Raw genomic sequence first — 21,688 nt, forward strand, 5'->3', positions numbered from 1 at the left:
ATCAATTTACTTTTACTTTTGACACCTCTGTATTTCACCTGTTCACCACCCCAGTTGGCAGGGTTCTCTGTATGGCTTTGTTATCGGGTCCCAGACTCACACAAAATCATAGTCTGAGGACAATGACATTCTCATTCTGCGAACGGCCCATTTTTTCCACACATTTTTGTAAAAACAGTCTGCATGCCTAGGTGCGTCATTACGCCTTTGGCCAGGCCAAGTTTATTAGGAGACCCCTTCTGATCATTTGGATGGGTGAGCAAATACTTTTGTATATAATATAGGGTAGTTCCACAAGTTCTAGGAAGTGGACATAGAACACAGAAAGTTCAGCAAAGGTAAATGTAATCACTTTCTACTTCTACTTTGCTTGTTATGTTGTGGTTCTATGTTAGTCTCTAGCGAACAGAAAGCCGCTGTGTAAAACTATTTAAATCTACTGTATGTGAATCATGTCACCAGCCGAGTTCCTGCAGTGGCTTGTCACAACTCTGAATTCCATGATCTGGTTTACTTAGCAAGACTATTTGCAGGTTAGCCTGGGAAATCCCATGCTGATTTGCCTGAATGTTGAATATGTGTAAAAGAATTTGTATGCGTGTATGCAACTAGACACCTGAATTTCCTTCGGGATTAATACATTTCACTCCACTCCACTCCACTCTCGGTTGTTGAGTAGGCCTAAATCATCTCCATATGTTCTGGTCTGGTCTGGTCTTCTGACATAAGATCAGAGTTCTGACTTGAGTGGCAGGATCCAGGGATACTGATAAACTGGAGATCTGTTCTGCAGGTGGGAGATGTAGTTGGAATGGTGGTGGGGGTGTCATCCAAGACCTCCCCAGAGCTATTAATAAACTGCAGTGTTTATATAGTATAGACTCCCCCGTTTCAAGGGAGGCAGGCTCTGTAGGCAGCACCTTCCTTACTGAATGTGATATCATGACTATGATTGTGAATGTGATAGCATGATTTCCTGATTTGTAAAAGAAAAAGACGAGTGTGGGGCATGCAGAGGGGCATGATGTTGGATAGTTTTAGAAAGGTTTTGGGAGCCCCATGATCAAAAGTCAAAATGTTATGCAGATACATCTAGTCAAAATACTCTGCATGGTCAGTCTTTATGTGCATACAGCTCTCTTCCTTCAAATGTGACACTATTGCCAACTATTTCCAGGTGAGCAGTACATGGACAAAACAGCCCGATATGGTCCTGGTCCACCAGGTTAGTCATCAGGTAGGCCTACTCTCTTTGCCCTCTGAAATGAGCTATTAGAATGCACTTTTTTACAGACTGCCAGGGAATTTTACGATAAATGCAGCCACACTAGTTGTGGTGAAGAAATGCTTGACTTCATTCAGACTTATGCAGTGCTGGATGTGTTGAGGAAATAATATGATGGTCCTGATCCTTCAAAAGATTTTGTGCAGTTCAGGATTAGCCTTTCATGGACCATATTCTTCTGGCACAAACCAATAAGGATATACTGCACAGTTTAATGTCAAAAGTCTACCGGACACACATGGACTGTCAAACTCACAAAAACACTCAAAATCTCCAGTAATAACACATGTTGACGTTTATATTTATAATTTCATAGAGCACAATATCCATTGGATATTTTAACATCACATGCTGAGCACTACAAAATAAAAATTGAAAACAGTCTCTTGAAATACAAAATGGTGGTCGACACAGGGCCCACTGGAGGAGGCCCCGGCTATAGACCGTCCAGAAAAACGGCAAACCTCTCCCACCAAAGCCATGATTTAAAAAAAAAAAAAAGACTGATGATCATCCCTCTTCGGTCCAAAGACAAGTGTTCAAAAGTCCTTGTAATGTAGTAGCCTGGAAAAGGCAGAAAAAAGAAAGACAGTAGGTCGATAAAGCAGTAAATCCATGATAAAAGAAGTTTTTTTAATTATCATAGACCTGCTCCAGGCACAACTCCATTCTACCACCATCCTGTGAAGATTCGTATCATTGAAAAGAAAACTCATATGATTGATGATTTTAAACATAGATCACATATGACCCACAGTTACAGGTTTGAATCCTACTGCTACCTCTCTTCACAACTTCATCCATGGTGTGAGTATCTTTGAGCAAGGCCCCAACCTCACGTCACATTGCTCAAAGGACTCTAACCAATACCCTGCACATCACTTTCCAGTCTGTCCTCGTGGTGTGTATGATGTCCCAAATGGCTGCAATGCTTGCGTACAACTGTTCCATTTGGAACATGCTACCGATGGTATAAAGGTGCGCTGACTGACCTGAAGAGCAGGGCGTCTCCCTTGTTGTTGGCCACAGAGTAGAAGCCGCTGTTGGGAGAGAAGTCAAGGCAGTACGTCCGGTAGATGGTCTTCCGCCGGAACACCGGGAAGTTGGAGAACACCGTGAAACTGGGAAGGTGGACCTGGAGGAAGTAAACGAGACAGATAAAGCTCAAAACACGTTGACATGAACATCATTGGTAGTAATGGCACATCCTTTTAGGAATTTGGACCCAATCAACATACCATGAATAGATTCTGAAGTTCTGAATTAATACACAAAAACAAAACAAAAACACACTAATATATGTCTTTAGCCCGATTTTCAGAGGACAAATATTATCTAACGACCACTGGTAACTTCGGACAGGGTAAACAAAAGTCTCTAATTTACTCAATTTACAGACATTATGACCGGATTTGTCGTGATTTCACAACTTCCTGTTTCATCTGATTGAGTTCCTGGAATTTTTCTTGGGGTTATTTCTGCTTATGGTACAATGTAAACGGGATAGGTCGACTACCACTTACCCTGAAATGCTGTTAATACATTTTTCACCAAAGTCACAGCACATTGTGTGTTACAGCTACATGTACATTCATATTATGGCTCGTTTCCCAAAAACATCCACGCTAAACAATGGCTAGTTTTAATCAAAATCAGTGTTCCGTTTCCTAGAAATAACATTTTCATGACATATTGTATGTGCAGCTCAAATCTGAGACAGAATTTAAGTCTGTCCCTTCAAACTTTTACAAGACGTCCTTCCAACTACAATATTTCTCCCCTCCCATATACTTAATCTCATTTGACTGGTCATCATGACCACATATGAAGTTGGACTGTGTGACGTAAGAGTTCTGAAGAAGAAGAAGAAAATAGAAAATAAAAAATGGCAAAGAATGTCGTGGACGACGTACCAGTTTGTTGGCCTCGTCTTCAGCGCGGGAGGCGATAGCGAGGATCTCTGACGAGGGGTTGAAGCGCAGCGCTGTGGCCGCCGTCACCAGGTTCATGATGGCCTTCAGAGGCTTGGGCTCTGCCTCGCGCAGGCACGCCTGCTGGGAGTACAGGTTTACCACACCTGACTGGGAGCTGTGGATGGAAAGGGGGTCATTAGCTTGTGTGTAGTCATTTAATCATCCGAATGTGTATGCGTCATCTGACCATCGGAAACTATAAAACTGCTGTACAACGACCATTTCACAGTAACTTTATTCGCAATGTTTTAAGATCAAAATGTTGGAACTAAAATTAATGTGAAATGGTTGGTGTGCGACCTCTGGATCATCTCCAACGCACCTGTCATGTGAGGTGTGAGAAACAAATCAAGTGTTGTACACCAAGTGTTAATCTACCAACTTCACTTCAGTGAACTTCTCGTCATTCATTCAGACGCCCTGCTGATCCATAACCTCTTGCCCTAACTCATCACTTGTGCTTGCTCTGTGTATATCCTCACACTACGTAATGTCATCCATCCTATTTCTTTTGGAGAAAAGTGACTGCCAAATATGATGTAATGTGAAGACACACAAACACAAGAGGAAAAGCTCTAGACATTCATCTAGTACTGCTAGTAGCTGCTAAGATTCTTGATGTATGCGAACGGCTTTGCTTGACCTGAGTTGTGTGCAACTACCCAGAAGACTCACCCGCAGGCCAGGTACTGCCCGTCTCTGGACACAGCAATGGAGGTGCCCTTCACACAGCCCTCATCTGGGAAGCGACTAAGACACTTGCTGCTCCTCGCATCCCAGATGAACACCTCGCCCTCCTCTGTGGAAGCACAGAAAGAAAGAAAGAAAGAAAGAAAGAAAGAAAGAAATACATTAAGAAAGAAAGAAAGAATTCTATTGACAACTGCTATTGCTTTGAAAGGTTTACTAATGAACATGAATCCTGGCTTCATGCACCATTTTGAAATACTATAGGTTTCCTGTTTACATTCACACTATGAGGAGGGGCAAAATGCTAAGCAGCCAATCACATGCACAATTTTTTGAGTGACAGTTTCCAAACTGTATGCACCTCTGTCTTCTAGTGGACATAAACACACAAGCACCACAAACGTACAAACAAACAAACGAATGTACACATCACACGATTACATAACCTCCTTGGCGGAGGTAACAATCAGAGGTGGCAAAAGAATCCTTAGACTGTGCATGCAAACAGGAATGTTTGTGTACAGGAAACCTATGCATAGCATATAAACATATAATATAAGAACTGTTCTAGAAATAAGACCAAATCATGTTGTCAAACTCACCTGATTTGGAGAAGATCTTACTGCCGTCTGCCGAGAAAGCGGTCCCACACACATTTCCACTCACTTTCATACTTCGGATGACCTCCTTTGTCTGAAATAAGGCCAGCGCCACACCATCATTTAAATGTCTAAATCTGAGTAGCAGTAACATACAGTTATACCTGGCTGTGGTCAACGTGGTTACAGTTTTAAGCTTTTAAAGTCGTACCAGTCATCTGAATGGAACTATTATACTATATTACAAGTTTCTGAACCAAATATTGCATGCATAGTTTATGCTGAATTTCAAAATGTATCTGTAAATTCAGCAGTTCAAGAAACATAACACATCAACATTGCTTTTCAACCACCACATATAGTGTGTTGCTCCTTGCATATTACTAGTTTACTAAATAGTTCATAGTGCACAATTTATTAGTTATTTTGTGCAAGATCATTATTACTTTTGGCATTTATTCATGTACATAATACTGGCTATACTTTGTGCTTTGTATCATTTCACAGAACGAAATGATAATGCATTGGTGTGCTAACAGCAATTGCCCTTTGTTTGGGAGGCGCTACAGTATTGTCACATTATGTGGATTCCAATATGCAGACTTCCATCCTCCCTTGCTCACTTGCCTGCTGGTGACCTCATGATCACGTCACTGACGACAGAAAATGAATTCAATATCTTGCAAAAGCACTATTCTAATGCCATTTTATCATTTGCAATTGGGATGGTGAATGAAAAACAGTCCCCCAAAAGTTGTTGTGGCTAGGCTGACAGCTGGGAAACTTTATTGTTTTCTCCACGGAGGATGGGCCAGGAGGCGGGGCGAAGCCACAAGCACAAGTGGAGGACAGGGGTGTGCATATTGGAATGCACACATTCTCTGTCATTTACCTTCATGGTCATGAGATGGAGGTACCCAGAGGAGCCGGTGAGAAGCAGGAAGTCACCCTCTGGAGAAACCTCAAACTCCTTCACTCTCTGCTCACTCAGACCTGGTGAGAGGTGAGGGGGAGAAAGACGGAGAGATAGAGAAACAGACAGACAGAGAGGAAAGGGACATTTGGAGGAAAGAGGGAAGAACAATGTTAACATCTGGTCACTGTTATAAATTTGCTGTTATCAGAGGCATGAGGCATTTCATTCAGAATGACCTAACTTTAATTAAAGTATCAAATTAAATCAAATGAAAGACCAAAGTAAACTTGACAGAACTATTTAATTCTGAATGATTAATTACCAAGTAGCAATGTATGATTAGAGGCCTTTGTAATGATTTAGTGGTGTGGTACCACTATGGTAGTTAAGTATTTTCAGTGACTATTACAGCGTTTCACTGACAGAACAGCGTGCATTTGGAGAGAGAGAGAGAGAGAAAGAGAGAAAGAGAGAGAGAGAGAGAGAGAGAGAGAGAGAGAGAGAGAGAGAGAGAGAGAGAGGGAGAGAGAGAGAGGAAGAGAGAGAGAGGAAGAGAGAAAGAGAGAAAGAGAGAAAGAGAGAGAGCTGCCCAGGGCTGCCGAAGGGAATGCCTCTGTCAGATATGGGATTGGATTTCAATTGTCCCGTGTCTCAGAGCAAAACTGAGAATAGTGCTATTAAAAGCTAACATTTTATCTGTAAAAGGGCTAATTGCATTCCTTTTCTACAGTATGTGCAAGAGAAACATTTCCAAGCTGTTCTCTTTGTTATGGGCTATGAGCCTCACCTCTGACTGTAGGCACAGGGATGATCTTGCCCTCCATCATGTCGTAGATGTAGAAGAGTTTATTTCTTAAGCCGGTGGCGATCACCTGTTCCCCGTCCATGCTGAAACACGCCTTGTTCACCGGAAACTTCTCTAAGTGAATGCTCTGAATCTTAGGGTTTGTCTTGCCATCAACCTAGATCATGAAGTCACATGAAAGGAAAAGGGGGTTATAGTGGTATATTAGTATACCATTACAAAACGTAGTCCAACATTTCAAGTTCAAGTTTTATTGTTAGTAATAGAAAACCTAAGCTTTGATTTACGACAATATTTTACGTGTTGGTGTTACAGTGTGGTAAATTTATATGACATCACCTGCCAGACGATGTTGGCTTGTTAGCTTGTAGGCCTTACTGTTTGATTACTTCGCAAAAATCCAATAAATCCCACAGCCATTACAACTGTGCCCTTGGTCAGAGACAGTATCGGACACATACGCCTTGGTTCAAGGTTAACTGCTTAGAGTCTTGTCACTAACTCATAAATATCGCTACCTTATAAACACCTGAAAATTATATGCAAAAGGAATGTTGGCTCTCGCTGCATTAGCGTGTTCTGCTGAGATGAGAAAATTTCCAGCACCATTTGGCACAAGGGGACATCTTCACTTAGGAACCGGATCCCAACCAGACCACAGTATTAGGTAATGGAATACAAACTCTGATGACACTGCCAACAGGTTTAAATCTGTTCGCCACCTGTCCACTTTATGGTGCAATGAAGAACCAGACATTCCTAGAAAAAAATACAGTTTGCGTTCTAACAGAAATCTAAAATATTGTGCACCAGTGGTGCAACAGTGCACTGGAAGCTGGCAGAGCCTAAACTGGACTGATGCATAGCTATAGCTAGTGTGTTAGAGCAAAGATACAAACTTAAGCATAAAAAGTTCTAAACGAAGTCCTACAGGGTGTCTACAGGTTTGACCAAGTCAAAATTAAGACATTTTAAGACTTTTCAATACCATTTTCCAAATAAAATTAAGACCAACTCGCAGCGTTTACAGGTTTTAGCAAGTCAAAATTAAGACATTTTAAGACTTTTCAAAACCATTTTCCAAATGAAATTAGGACCACTCGCAAGATCATACACAGGTTCAAATGAAGCACAAAAACCAATTGGTTATTTACATTAATGTAGCCGTTTGAAAACACAAAACTATACACAATGAAACTTTACACTAAATAAAATTCAATAATGCGTTCTAAATTACACTACATGGCTACAACTCCCGATTTCCGTCGCAAAGTTCATCACATGGCTGACATAATTATTTTCCGTCGCAAAGTTCATCAAATGGCTGACATAATTATTCCTCCCTAAATTAAGCTCCACAAATTTAAGACATTTGGGTTGAAAATTTTAGACAAAATAAGACTTTTCAAGGCCTTATTTGGCGAAAATGAAATGTAAGACTTTTTAAGACTTTTTAAGGACCCGCGGCCACCCTGTCCTAAATAAACAAAACATTAGCATGTGTTGTAATTGAAATAGGAAAAGCACATTTGCTTGTACTACCTGGTATTTTGGCGGAAGCGGTGGTGGTAGTGGCTTAACATGATTGGTGTGATAGATTTGAAATGCTAACCTGAAATAGCGAGATGGAATGGTCAAGTCCTGCCGTCATGACCACTTGAGCGGAGGGGTGAAACTGCACAGTGGTCAGTCGATCATCAGCAGGCCTGTCGTTGTTTGCATTAAGACACTTCTTCAACTAGGAAAGAAAGATAGAAGCGTATTAATTGATGCGAAAACATTGAAGATTAATGATTAAAGTTGTCTCTGAGCCAAATTCTACATCATGTCCTTGCTCTTTATTGTGAAGTAATCATACATTCAAGTGTTGTCTGTATATTTTGCAATCCAGTATTAACGGCAGCAGTATTAACCCTTACTCTTAACACTCCTTTGGGCAGACTCTCAGATTTCCCCACGAAGTTGCCAGTCTTTCGCATCAAGTCATCTTCGTCATCCTCATCTTCATCACCAGCATCTTCAGGATGAAAGCAGGCAGACATGGACAAAGACCAGCTTAATGTCATTTTGTAATAATATATCTATTCTCATTTAATCTAACTGCCGATCTATGCATAAAGTGTACATTGGAACACCCACTTCTCATAACGAATAACAGTACGATACAAGGATTTGGGGATTTTTATTCTTCACACGTCTACAAAAATAGGGCTTGACGTTGGCGGCCAACTGACCAAATGTGGGTAGAATATGGCTGTGGTTAGCAATCATTTCAGTATCACTTTCCAGGAGACAATGTTAATAGCCCTGATCCATTTACTTATCACTTCAATATCTAAGTTTAGACATCTCGGCATATGGAAAAATTGTAAGCATGCGGGGGGCAGAAAGACTACGAAATTACTTGGGGAAACACCGCTCGTAGCCACAGTAGCTGATGAGTAAATGTCAAAAGGCAATTGTGAAAAGTCAATATCAAACCCTGCTTAGAAACACTTTGAGAGAATATAACAAACTGTGGAAGTTCAGTTGGTCTTCCTGTACTATGCTTAGGCCGAGGGGATGGGCAAAATGCCATAGTGCCCAATGGCCTGTTAGTGCAGACAGTGCAAAGTGGTGGCCAACAGAGAGGCTTAAGGTCAGATTAGACTTCTGCAACTGCGCTCGTCAAAACCCAACATTGTATTCATGCATCTGCGAGTTCTGCGAGGTCCGAGGTCTCGTCGCGAGCCACATTTGAAATTGCGCGATTAGTTCTAGGCTACTTTCACTACATTATAAGCACTGCGGTCATTATGAAGCAATGTTGCTTTCTATCCCGGTTAGCTGGGTATTTTCACACAAATTGCAAAGGCAATGCACTGATATCATTATTTGACATACCCAGTCTGTTTTCACAAGCAGAGCACAAGCATGTAAAGACAGTTGATTCTGCCGATGTGTGTTTCCATTCGGTGGAGGAACGGTAGTAAAACCGCAGGCATTGTGCCGAGGGTTCAACTGATGCATTGTTTGTTACTTAGCTTGTAGCTTCGTGTATTTACACACGAGGCATTAATAAAGTTTTTAACAGAATACAGCTCTGCTCTCGCAAACTACTGGCATTGAGCTGCCACAAGAACAGAACAAGGAAGTAGCGAGACGACCAATCATAGTGCCTTTTTGTCTGCGTACTCCGCGTCCGTCCGACGGATAGTTAGAATTTTTTCGAGGCGCTCGACGATGGGCGCAGAGCCTCTGAGAGGGAGGCGTGTACTCGCATAGACAGAAAACGGACGGACGCAGATTCTATGCGTCCGAAGCATAAATCTAGCTTTAAAGGGCTGTTGAGCAAGTCTCGACTGTGTGCAGGGGATCATGGATTACAGGTTTGGGAGAGCACTGGATTGGAGACTGGGAGGGGACAGTGGGGTGACTTTATGGGGAAGTGTGGCCTGTGTTGTTTGGGGGGGCTACAGGCTGTCTGTGCGAGGGGGAGCGTGGACTGTGTGTGGGGTGGAACATGGACAATGTGAGCACAGGAAAGCATATGTATGTGGATTGTATGCATAAATGTAATGTAATGCATGCGTGCCTTCAATAACAAACCGGCCTAGAAGCAAGTCCATTCTCTGGATGTTACTTACCTTTTTTCTTCTTCCTGACATCTCTCTCTGCCCATGCAGGAGCTCCACCCATAGACTTCTGGAACCTGCAGAGTAAACAAAATTATGATTGGGAATACATCTTCCATCACACTGCAATCACACAACCAGCATGTCCAGTAAACCAAAAATGTTCTGCTAAGCCTGTGTTTAACATAAATATGGGCAGTCATGGGTCAGCGGTTAGGGCGTCAGACTTGTAGCCCAAAGGTTGCCAGTTCACCTCCCGACCCAGGAGTTGTTTATTTTCAACAAACAAAAATCACTTTGTTTTCTCTGAATACTTAAAGAGGTTCTGCGAGACTGCAAGGGAGAAGTAATTTGCCAGTCCAATTTGCCACACTTACTGTTCTTTTAGCCGGTGCTGTAGTTTCTCTTTACTCATGATGGATTCAGCATCACCTTTGGTGAAGTCCTTGCGAAAGCGGTGCCCCATGTCCACACTGAAAAAAATCACCTAGTTTCACTTCATTGTACAACACACCAAACAACAGATAAACAGTTCAGTCCAGAACAATACATAGCCAACTACTCTGAACTGAAGTAACTTTCGAATATCCCAATGCACTAGTGTAAAAAGCAGTGATTGCCCTCAATGTTTGCAATGCACATAAGTCCACTACACTTCGTAAATGCCATTCCTTTAAGATCCACAGGGATGACACTCACTCTTCGTCGACTTCATCATCGTCATCCTGCCAGACAGCTTTCCTGGCTCCTGGGAGCTGCAGTCGGGATTCATTTGTCACCTCTTCATCACTGGACTCCTCTTCATCATCCAGCAAGCCACCCATCATGTCATCTGAGTCATGCTGCTGATGCCAGTCAAATACATTTAATAGAAATAGAGAACATTAAAGGTAAATGACACATCAATGTCTACACGTTACCTGATGTATGTCAACAACACACGAAACTCACTCTTAACTTACCTCCAACCTCTCCACCAACTCGTCTCCTGCACCAAAGACGAGATCCTCCAGGACTTTGACAGATGCATCCTCCTCACCCAACGCTTTCACTGACTTGACGTTCTTTTCTCTTCTGCTTGCTTCTTCTTCCAAGTCCACGCCAGGGTCATGAACTCTCTTCGTGCCTTTTCTAATCTGAGGCATGAGTGTTGCCATGTTGAGGGGAAAATATAAGGAAGGTAGTTTATTACCTAATGCTTACCACTCTTACAATTACAAACAGCAGACCGACGTTTAAGGTGCCTGGTACTCTACATTGCAATAAACTTCACGAGAGTTTTGATAATCTGTCGACAATGTCCAGACAGAGATGATGTCTACTCCACCACTCGCATTGCTTTACTGTTTACCACATGGTTTTCTTGAGCTTCCTGTTGTGCGAACTATGAACCGGAAATGTAATAATTGTTGTAATACAGTATTTGCCACTAGGTGGTGATAGTGTGTAAAATATGTATTGTTTTCATTGTAGGTTGATTTCAACTAAATAACGAAATAATCCGAAAAGCATCGTTATAAAATGCCGGTGTGTTATCAAGAATCAATCTTGCATTGTGAGATTACAACGCATACGTTTGAATACAACGCTGAACATGGTTTAAATGCTGTCGCAGTGCAAACAGCAGTGCAGCCTCAGCGCACAAGCGCTGGATTCTCAAAATGTACGGTCATTGGTAAGAACCAGAACATGGAGGACTGAGGAGGCTGCCACAGCTCACGTCAATCATTTCTCCGAGGCCCATCCCCTCTCCTCCGGTCCAGTATAAAAACGAAGCTCTGCCCATACTCCTTTCTCGACGCTTTTGGACGTTTCTTGTCTTGACAGTACATCCGGAATCCTAAGGTGTGTGAGTGATATGATGACTATATTGACTTGTGTTGTATCATAGTAATCTAAGTATTTGTATTAAGTATTTACATTGTCATTATTGAAATGACTTTGACAACGTCTAACAATGCGCTGGATGATGAAACACTGACTTCCTCTTTCATTGTTCAGGAATTCGACTGTAATTAAAACTATTTCTCGATGTTTAAAATCATCATAGCATCATCTCGTGCACATCTGTTCGTTTTCATGCAACATTGAAGGATGCCCTGAAAGATGGTCGTTTTAGTGATTATTTGCCGGTAGCAATATTACTTTTGTCTTACTTGGGCTTAGGTAACGTTAGCCTCAGATAACTGGCTTACTGCCACATTCCAGCATAATCCAATTATTTGCATCCTGGTTGCAGACTTGAGGTGTAAATACAGTAATTTGATTGAGGACAACTTCGTGAGCTAATCCTGGCCTTTGTCTTGGCACATTTCTTGAACCGATTAGAATGTCCTTATGACTACGAAGTTTGAGAAGCCATGTGGCAGTGGCTTTTTCAACATGGCGGCCGCCTTGACAATGAACCGGGTGGGAAATTTGTTTCATTTTAGAGGAGGACCTTTGATTTACATATCTAGCTAGCCAATTGCTTGGTCATTGCTGCGCGTAGTTAAGTCATAAATGTTCATATAAAATAGAGTAGTGTCGCAAAATCCGTCACACCCAGTTTTCAGTCCGATTAAGCCCGTCAGATGCCCAGAGTGGTGTCTGCAGTGTGCAGCATCGGCAAGTGCACTCCTGTGTAGGCTATTCATCTGAATCTGACCACTTCTATGCTAAGTCATTGCTGACCCAGATATCCTTGGTTATTATCTGCTGTTAATGGGAAAAAATGTAATGTGTGCTGCAGATGCCTACAAGGGCTTTTCATTTCCATCAGGGAAATTAAGACGGGAACAGGTCATGAGCCACCCGGCGGATCTGCAGGCCAAACGTGCTCAGAATACGACCAGGAATTAGTGCCAGCAGGTGCTTGGTACTATGACCAGCTGATTGAAGCACTGTGAAAATAAGAGGAATGTCACTCTGGCGTTAAGTGATGACCATTTGTGGTTGCGTCTGTCAGGGTGCTGTCCATGCATTCAGCTGCTGCTGCTAGTCTGTATTGCTGCATCAGCAGCACGTGTGTAGCCGCTAGTCTCCCAATTTTCTAACTTGTGTTTCTTTTCTCCTTTACAGCACCATGGCAGAGGAACGTACCTTCATTGCTATCAAGCCCGACGGTGTCCAGAGGGGCCTGATCGGTGACATCATCAAGCGTTTTGAGCAGAAGGGCTTCAAGCTGGTGGGCATGAAGTTCACTCAGGTGAGCGTGAAAGAGAATATTGCAATCATCTGTCTTTGGGCCCTCTCACAACAAGGCAGTTTTTTTCTTGTTGGGGTCGCAGCAGTTGGTGGCGTCGTTGTGCTCTTCTGCACTGTCCTTAAACTAATTTTGGCCAGTACTTGTCTTCACTGTGTGCTGCGTAATCTGTGGTGCAGAGATGCTGACTTTGTCCTGTTGTGATCTCCGGCAGGCTTCTGAGGAGCTTCTGAAGGAGCACTACATCGACCTGAAGGCCCGTCCTTTCTATGAAGGCCTCTGCAAGTACATGCACTCCGGCCCCGTCTGTGCCATGGTAAGAAGCGAAGCCTTGCCTTCCAGAATGATGGCTTAAAAACAAGAGCAGCCTTTAAATTTGCGCATTCACCGGTTTCTGTATTTGTACCATAATGTGAAGTTTTAACAACTGTAAAACGGTAAAAAAAATTGTGCACCAAATGTTTCATCCTTGTAGGTGTGGGAGGGTCTGAATGTTGTCAAGACCGGCAGAGTGATGCTGGGTGAGACCAACCCTGCAGACTCCAAGCCCGGCACCATCCGCGGGGATTTCTGCATCCAGGTTGGCAGGTGGGTATCCATCCATGACCTTTTTGTAAATCTGTCTTTTACATTTAAGTATTTGTGATGGACGGTGCCTCAAATTGAGATTTGCCTGAGCTGTGCTGTGCACGGAAAATCTGAGCTTGCTCCAGCTGCTCATTAAGACTTCATCACTGCAGTGCAGTGGTATAATGACTCCATTCCCAAGCGGCTGGGCTATGGGCTGTGTCTGGTTTTGGTTGTAGTGTCATCATAACCTGTTGGTGTTCCATTTGACTCCTGATTCTCACAAAATGTGTGTTTTGGGTTTCTTGCTTTGTTTGTTTTCTTGCGCTGATGGTTGATCCGTGCTTCTTTTGTTCTGCAGGAACATCTGCCACGGCAGCGACTCTGTGGACAGCGCCAACAAGGAGATCGCCCTGTGGTTCAAGCCAGAGGAGCTGGTGTCCTGGAAGAGCTGCGCAGGCAGCTGGATTTACGAGTAAATGGAACCTGCATCATCTCATGTCTCAATCCTACCCCCACTACTGTGACCTTGTATTTGCACGATGATTGACTCTTTCTCTCCATCCTTCAATGCTGTAGACCAGGTCACACGGTTGTCCTTTACTGTCCTTGTAGTGACTGCGGAGCACTTGTGGAATATAAAAAATCATGTTTGGAGCATGGCGTTTTATACTCATTAAAGCTTGATCAAGGCTTCAAATGTTGTTGTGGTTTTTGCGAAGGGTCAGACTTGTGCTTAAAAGGCCGTTTCGATGGCTGGCTGTCGTTGCTTTGGCAACACTAATCTACCGAAGATGCTTCTCTGTTCTCTATTGCAAAAAGTGTTTAAGTCAGTTTTCCAGCTTGCATAGCTTTAACTCTAAGCTCAGTGTTTCAAATGCTGTTGTGAATAGGAAGGACTGGCCTTGTGATGGATGTGAAGGGGAAGTTTCAGTACCAATGATGGAAATGGATTCTCCGGCTGAAGTCAAATGGAGCGTTTTCAATCATTTGTGACTTAGGTAATGCATTCGGGCTTAACCATCTGTCAATGATGGCTTGAATCTGTTAATGCTCTGCTCTTATCTGCCATTTTATGATCAACTATAAATGTACACGAAGGGAGTAAGAGCAGATGGCGTCGAAGTTGGTTTATAAAGCATACTTCTAAGTTTGTAGGCCTACTTGGAGTTAATACTTAAGTCACCTTAACAAATGCTTTCACTTTGAGGGCTCCGCAGGTACCTCCATTTCCCTATGCAGTCCTTTTGCACTTTTTTTTTCCTTTGCCACATCACCACATCTGGGCGCTAGTGAGATAGCAAGTCCATATAGCTTTTTGCCTAACATGTATATTTTCCTTTGGTATCACTATGCTACCTGAAAGCACTGCTTTAAACCTAAAACAATTGTCAAGTGAACCAACACTGGCTCATGTATATAAAAAAATATATATATATTTAAAGCTGAATTGAATCCTGGAGATGGCTTAATCATTGTGATCAATAGCTTTTAATAATCATGGGCTTATGTGATGGTAATGGAATGCCAACAACCGAGTGTAACAGATCACAGAGTTAATCACTACCTGCCATGCTAAATTAGGCACTCAACCCATATGCTGTAAAAACATTAGTCCAAATTATATAATGCAAGAACACAGGCTGCTTTTAGAAGCACATCTGGTGTTGCAGAACTTGGACAATATAAAGGCCAGATCAATTGTTTTCAAAACGCCATCTCACAAAGCGGGGGCTTAAAATGTCAAGCTATTTGTGAATTTACTTCCAGGGCTTTTTTCAATTACAAACTATGAATTGCAATGCCTATTTTGTACTACAGTAGTACTAAATGACAGATGACTTAATGTCAGTATGGAGGGAATCTTAAAACATGTCAGCTGTATATAAATGGCATTGTCCTCTCTCCTTGACATGACAGGCCTACAATACACCCCTTCCCCATTTCTCCCCTCGTCCACACCCCGAATATCAGCTTTCCTTTCCCAGCCGCATTGCGCGCGCACGCATAACGCATCATTACTCGCCCTCGCCCTGTCATTTACACACGCACATGGCATAACCAAACCGAAATATCGTGCAAGTATCCTTATAAATGTAGTTGTTGAAAGCCAGCGCTTCATGACACGTGAAAAAGTATGGAACACATTCAGAGGAATCGTCATACTCTGGGATCATAGTATTTTACACGCCGGCCTAGGAAAATAGACTATATGCTCCCCCAAAAAGTTTTGAAAGTAGAGTGGACATCAGCAGAGAAAAACGTTTTGGGTAGAATACCAGACATATAAGAGAATTAGTATGCATCATTTTTATACACCAATTTGTTTATGAGTTTTTGGACTTTCATATTTTAACACATGTTTAATATTGTGCGTATAGGCCTGTGCGTAAAGTTTGGCAAAATCCGAGACAACGATCCGAACAGAATATTTTGCTTTGAAACAATATTTATCGATATGAAATGTCAGACCTCTATCTCACTCACTACTTGAAAACGTGCTTTATTGCTGTTGCTAGTGTAAAGTGGTGGCGCAAGTCCCGGGAATATTCGCCATGCCTGAATCCGCCTATCTGAGAACTCCAACTTGCGTACCGGCGATGCAGTTATATTAGACTACTGTACCACATTGACACTTTTCACAAGTTAGTTTAAAACAACAGTATCCGCATAGATTTTCATTGGTAGCTTTTCCGAGGTTTTTTTGTCAAGGAAGGATATTTCTGATCTTGCAAAACTTTGTTTAGTTTTGGTGTCGAAAAGTTGTAGATTTTTTGCTATAGGCTATTGGAGACAACATAACAAACAAACTAACGAGCAACTTATATTATTGGTAAAAGTTATTACTTACTGTTCAGTGGTCTTGTCTTGTTGACCGTTCGAGTTCTCGCTCAGGACCTCTTGCAGCTGCCTCAAACGTGTCTTGACTTTTGCGCGCCTGCACATGGTACTGTAGACTGCTTCTGCCACCCCCATTGAATATCGTTGCACCTTCCTCCGACCTTCCTCCCCTAACTTCTGCACCAGCTCTCAGCAGTCAACAGAGGTGCATCTTGTCACCAGGCTAGGCAGGCAGGCGCTTGAGACCCCCAAGCAACCTGAATGGGGAATAACAGCTCACACTTTGCCACAGTAGTGGCACATTTCTTTCAAATGTTCACTCCTTTTACATTTTGTTTGGGGCCCCAGCTTAATCTAGAGTCGCCTCTGCCAGTCATGGCCAGGATGTCCACAAATGTCCAAAATGTCTTTTACGCTAACAAATGTTGTAATGCACTTATGGCGTGCACACCACACCACATATGCATTTAAAGCACATGTTAAGTTGATGTTTGTGCACATGTCTGTAGCAGTTGTAAGGTTTAATTCTAAAATTAGTCAGCGGCGAGTTGGGAGGACTCCAACTGCTCTCCACCAGAGATACTGTTGCTCTCTGTCTCCACTGACAGTTGCCATGGAAGGATTTAATTCCAGAATATGGAAGCGGAAAGTTGGGACAACTCCAAACACCCTCCTCCAACAGGTGGCTGTTTTCTGATGGCATGATAAATATTATGGGGGGGAGGGGGGGGCTCATGGGGCTCATGCCATATTCATCATAGGAGAGGGCGGGTGTCGTATATTTCTCACATGACCTCTCTGACTTAAGAGGCCCGCAAGTGTTAGGCAGACAGGAGAACGTACTGTATGTGATTTTCAAGACAAAAGTGTGGCACGACCAGGGAAGCTGACGGGGGGACAAATAGGTCTGTTGTCCCGGGCCCAGGGAGAGAGGGGGCTCAGAATTGACTCCCCATTACATTGCATGTATTGAGAGGAGGGCCCTTTCAGATGATTTTGTCCCAGGCCCCAGTCAAACCTGCCAGCGGCCCGGGGCACGACAATTATATTTTGTAGTTCAGCTTGCTGTATGTACTGGATACTCTTTGTTACAACTGAGAGGATAATTCAGGGAGATGTATGTTAACAGTGCAAGTGTGCCCTGCGATTCAACTACCGACTGTTGCTTTTACCATCCTTGTATGAACAATTGATCATGCAATTGCTCAGTCATGATATAAATGTATTGCCATTGCCATGTGTATATGACATGCAAAGCATCCGTACTATTTACCTCAAGGAAATGGGTCGTAAAAGCAGCAGGTCACTAAAGGCCAGACAGCGAGCAGCACTGCAGAGAAGAGGAAACAGACATCATCGCCTTGCCAATAGCGGAAATAGATTTACAAATCTCTAAATATAGTCTGTCTCTGAGTATCATTTGCAGGACTCACCTACTTTATGCAGTTATAAACAATGTTGCTCTTTAATTTTACTACATGCATGGCGATATTATGTGCACTTAGTAGGCCCATTGATAGACTATCATCAAGACACCACTCGATTTCATCCTATCAAATTGTCTGACTTGTTGTGATTGGTGCCAAATGCCAGGGCTCTGGTTGTTAAACCCACATAATCATTCACATATTCAGCGTTTTGGAAATGTTCTGGTTGATAAACCCACAAGACCATTTACACTACTCTTTTTGGAAATGGTGTGCACCCCTAAAATGCATTATACATGGTGTTACAAAGCAGACTATTTTATGCAACTCACAAAAAGTCTTACTTCACCAGGTCCAGTGTACAAAGGTAATAGCTGGTGTACCTATGTAAACATCCATTATTGTGATCACTGATTCATCCATGTCAGCCGCAGGGTACCTTGGACTTCCCTGGAAGAATTCACTGCTTTGGCAAGGTATAAGAAAAACCCATTGATATCACATAGTAGCTATGGGGTATGTAGATGCACAACTAATTATGTTAGTAAAACACTAGTACATGTTATTACACCAGTTATTCCACTACCTAACGATGTAGATGTGTAATATATTTAGTAGTTTATTTCCAGAATTGATGCTGCCCATTCACAAATGTTACCTTTTTCATGAATACTGATCTCCACCATCAAATTCTAAATATTCATTATGACTGGAAAAAAACACTTTTCATACATGAGAAGGGGGATCTTCTTCATTTTCCGCCATTTTGATTTTCCAGAGATAGACATTTGTAGCTGCTAAACGTACTGTATTTTGGACACACTAGTAAATATTAGGACATAATTAAGTAAATATTCATGAATAGATCAAATTTTGCAGTAGCCAGCACCATTTCAATGAGCAGCATAGTTGCAATACCTACTCTGGCCACCAGGTGCACACAGTGCACCTTTAAAATACAGTGTTAACCAAATGTAGGGGCCTATATTAGATGAGCCAGCTGAAATGGAGAAAGAGCCCCCTAACCCTTCGAATGCATATCACTCACCTCATCTTATTTTACCACATCTCCCCTGAGCATGCACTCTGCAAACTGTTGCAGAGGGGTGTGCTTGACATCAAATACAAATTTCAATCTATTTTATAGGTTTTTTTTTAATATATAAAGGAAATTATGCTTTGTGGAACAACATATTGTGACCAATCAGTACTCACTTCTCGGTGTCACACATTTGGCATAGTTCCAGCATCTTGAAAATGGATGCCTTAAACCCAGGTCAGAGAGAGGTCATCGATATAGCTGATGGCCAACAAAATATGCTCTATGGATAGCTGCAACCTGATACTCCAGACGCGTACATGGTACATCCGCTTTCACTACATAAAGTTGGCCTAAAGTGGGTTATGGTCCTCCCTACTGTCATTGTAGTGATAGTATGAATCCTAGTCACCCCAACCATGAACTGTTTACTATATTACCATCTGGGAAACTGTACAGAAGCCTGAAATCTCACACTACCAGACTCCAAAGTAGTTTCTTCCACCAAGCAGTTAGATTACTGAATTCATGCTGAAGACAACAAGGCACTTTCTTTGCACTCCCCCCCCTCTCTTTTTTATTTTTATTTTTTAAATCTTTTTGAGGACACAAAAAACACAACAATTTTTACTCTTTATAGGCTTCAAACCTATAATAAGACGTAATAAACTAATCTTGAATCTTGAATCTTGAATCCTTCTTATGAATTGTACAACTTACATAGGAGCCTTAGGGCCGCTCACAGCTTTGGCCAGGCCCAGGACAAAGTCATCTGAAAGAGACCCCCCAAAATATACATAATGAAGACCAAATTCTGGGCCCCCACTCTCCCTAGGCCCGGGACAACTGACCAGCCAGCCAGCTTCTCTGGCTGTACTGTTAAGGTGAATGTCTTCCATAACATTCAGTGCCGTATTTGCTCATTACTATGTAGGCTATATACTGCATGTAATAAATCTGAACAGTGCCACATGTTCTATTGTCCCTCTCCCAACCTTGCCATTCCCCGCTGCAGGGATGTGTTTTACCCATCATGCATCTGCACAAATGCATGTGTGGCAGGACCACCTGATGCGCTGATTCAGCTCTGTGTTGCTGGAGCGTTGCCATGGCAGCGGCCCAGCATGCCTGTGCCAACAGATCAGTTTTTAAACCCAGCTAGAGAGAGAGATAGAGAGAGAAAGAGAGACAGACAGACAGACAGACAGACAGACACAGGGAGAAACAGGAGTTGGTTTACTCCTAAGAGCTCTGAGGCAGCAGGGCCAAAGTATGCACGTCAAGTGCACGTTAACTAGTGCCTAGCAATACCCCTTCATACATGAAATACAAAACTGCACACATAAATGCCCTCTCATACCCCTGCACACTTCTGCTCGCAAGGGTCAAGTCATACATGTCTTGAATGCAAGTGACGAATATACAAATATCCTTGATCCCTGATACTAGGGAGGTGGGCACGCCTGCAAAGAGGCCAAGTCCTTGGGGTATCAGTGAATTTTGCTGGCGTACTGTTGCTGATCAAGTGAAGAAACCCCCTTAATGGTCCCGTAACTCTTCATCGTATGTATGCTGTAAAGTTTTAAACTGAAAGACATGCGTAACTGCCTTTTGATTGAACATCAACAGGACTTGTTCTTAAACTAAATTAGATTCAACTTTATTGACATTACACATATAAGGATACAGTGTAACAAAATGCAGTTTGGCATCATATCAAAAGTGTAAAAAGTGCCTATGCACAAAATGTGCACTATTTATTAACTGATACGTAATGCAGTGAAAGAAAATACAGATGTTACAGATAGTGCAAGTACACGTACATATGTATATGAATATGTGCAATATATATCCAGCTAGAGCAGGAGACAAAATTTGCACTATTTAATAACTGATACGTAAATGCAGTATTCAGAAAGAAAATACAAATTGTACAGATAGTGCAAGTATATACAGTATGTACATGACACAATATGAATATGAGAAGAATACGTCCAGCTAGTGCAGTAGACGTGGGTAAGATATGAGAAAAACATGTGTTAAGTGATTTGTGTGATTGACAGATGGCAATATACAGATGGGATTCTAAAAACATGTATGCAGATGACATATTGCTCATACAAATGGGATAATATTTTGCTGTTATATGAACAATTGTACATTTTAAAGAAAATACAAGTATAGAATAATGTAATCAGATGAGCAGCTGCAGACACTGTGAAGGAGATTCTGTTATGACCAGTTGTGCAGCTATGACAAATGCTGCACATTTGTCAGTGAACAGGTGCTGGTGAGAGGGGGATAGTACTAGGGAAGATCTGTGGACATTTCAGGCTTGTGTATATATTGCAATGCTTTGCTGCAATTGCAACTATTCCAATTTCAACTTCTTATAAGATTCACCAAAAGCACGCAAGTGGGCCTCCTGTCAACACTTTCATGTGGAGAGAATGGCGTCAGAAGAGGCCATTAGTGATGACGGTCACCGAGCTGATGGCTAACACATGTGGCAAAGATAAGAATAGACACACGACATACTTTCCGCAGAAGCGATCGCTTAATATGGCTGCTAGACCAACACACACTAGAAGCGCTGCCAACCTGTTCCAAGGTTAATGGAAGTCACGCCCCCCCTTTTTCGCATGCATGTATGCACCTATTATGCTGTCACTGCATTCCGTAACCCTGCACGGCTGCTTGGCATCCACCTGTGCCCACCCCTTTGTGTGTATATAAGCGCGGGCAGCC

General features: G+C 42.3%; 2 protein-coding genes across 4 annotated transcripts; one reads left to right on the forward strand and one right to left on the reverse strand.

The window, feature by feature from the left end:
- Positions 1 to 1,562: 1,562 nt before the first annotated feature.
- On the reverse strand, positions 1,563 to 11,513 carry utp18 (UTP18 small subunit processome component). 2 transcript variants are annotated; one of them, XM_063221826.1, is made up of 13 exons: positions 10,845 to 11,513; positions 10,582 to 10,724; positions 10,260 to 10,355; positions 9,895 to 9,959; positions 8,188 to 8,285; positions 7,881 to 8,006; positions 6,251 to 6,425; positions 5,440 to 5,540; positions 4,551 to 4,641; positions 3,934 to 4,057; positions 3,199 to 3,373; positions 2,278 to 2,420; positions 1,563 to 1,849 (listed from the first exon to the last, which is right to left on the reverse strand). In XM_063221826.1, exons 1-13 carry the CDS (start codon positions 11,037 to 11,039, stop codon positions 1,825 to 1,827), a joined length of 1,557 nt encoding a protein of 518 aa, XP_063077896.1. In that variant the 5' UTR covers positions 11,040 to 11,513; the 3' UTR covers positions 1,563 to 1,824. The 2 variants fall into 2 exon arrangements, with proteins under 2 accessions (XP_063077896.1, XP_063077888.1); XM_063221818.1 differs by having other exon boundaries at positions 10,582 to 10,727.
- A 103-nt stretch (positions 11,514 to 11,616) lies between these two features.
- Positions 11,617 to 14,333, forward strand: LOC134467874 (nucleoside diphosphate kinase A). Of its 2 annotated transcripts, none has more exons than XM_063221849.1 (5): positions 11,617 to 11,727; positions 12,943 to 13,069; positions 13,281 to 13,382; positions 13,542 to 13,654; positions 13,995 to 14,333. In XM_063221849.1, exons 2-5 carry the CDS (start codon positions 12,947 to 12,949, stop codon positions 14,110 to 14,112), a joined length of 456 nt encoding a protein of 151 aa, XP_063077919.1. In that variant the 5' UTR covers positions 11,617 to 11,727; positions 12,943 to 12,946; the 3' UTR covers positions 14,113 to 14,333. The 2 variants fall into 2 exon arrangements, with proteins under 2 accessions (XP_063077919.1, XP_063077928.1); XM_063221858.1 differs by having other exon boundaries at positions 11,654 to 11,731.
- Positions 14,334 to 21,688: the final 7,355 nt, after the last annotated feature.

The sequence above is a fragment of the Engraulis encrasicolus genome, chromosome 2, assembly GCF_034702125.1.
Source record: "Engraulis encrasicolus isolate BLACKSEA-1 chromosome 2, IST_EnEncr_1.0, whole genome shotgun sequence".
Classification (NCBI taxonomy): domain Eukaryota; kingdom Metazoa; phylum Chordata; class Actinopteri; order Clupeiformes; family Engraulidae; genus Engraulis; species Engraulis encrasicolus.

Excerpts from the sequence above, each read along its gene's own strand:
- utp18 (XM_063221818.1), bottom strand. The coding sequence starts at position 11,039 with ATGGCAACACTCATGCCTCAGATTAGAAAAGGCACGAAGAGAGTTCAT. Across the intron at positions 8,286-9,894 it reads TGTCAGGAAGAAGAAAAAAG|ATGCTGGTGATGAAGATGAG; the intron begins GTAAGTAACATC and ends TTCATCCTGAAG. Across the intron at positions 8,007-8,187 it reads TGCCCAAAGGAGTGTTAAGA|TTGAAGAAGTGTCTTAATGC; the intron begins GTAAGGGTTAAT and ends TTTCTTTCCTAG.
- LOC134467874 (XM_063221849.1), top strand. The coding sequence starts at position 12,947 with ATGGCAGAGGAACGTACCTTCATTGCTATCAAGCCCGACGGTGTCCAG. Across the intron at positions 13,383-13,541 it reads CCGGCCCCGTCTGTGCCATG|GTGTGGGAGGGTCTGAATGT; the intron begins GTAAGAAGCGAA and ends TCATCCTTGTAG. Across the intron at positions 13,655-13,994 it reads TTCTGCATCCAGGTTGGCAG|GAACATCTGCCACGGCAGCG; the intron begins GTGGGTATCCAT and ends TTTGTTCTGCAG.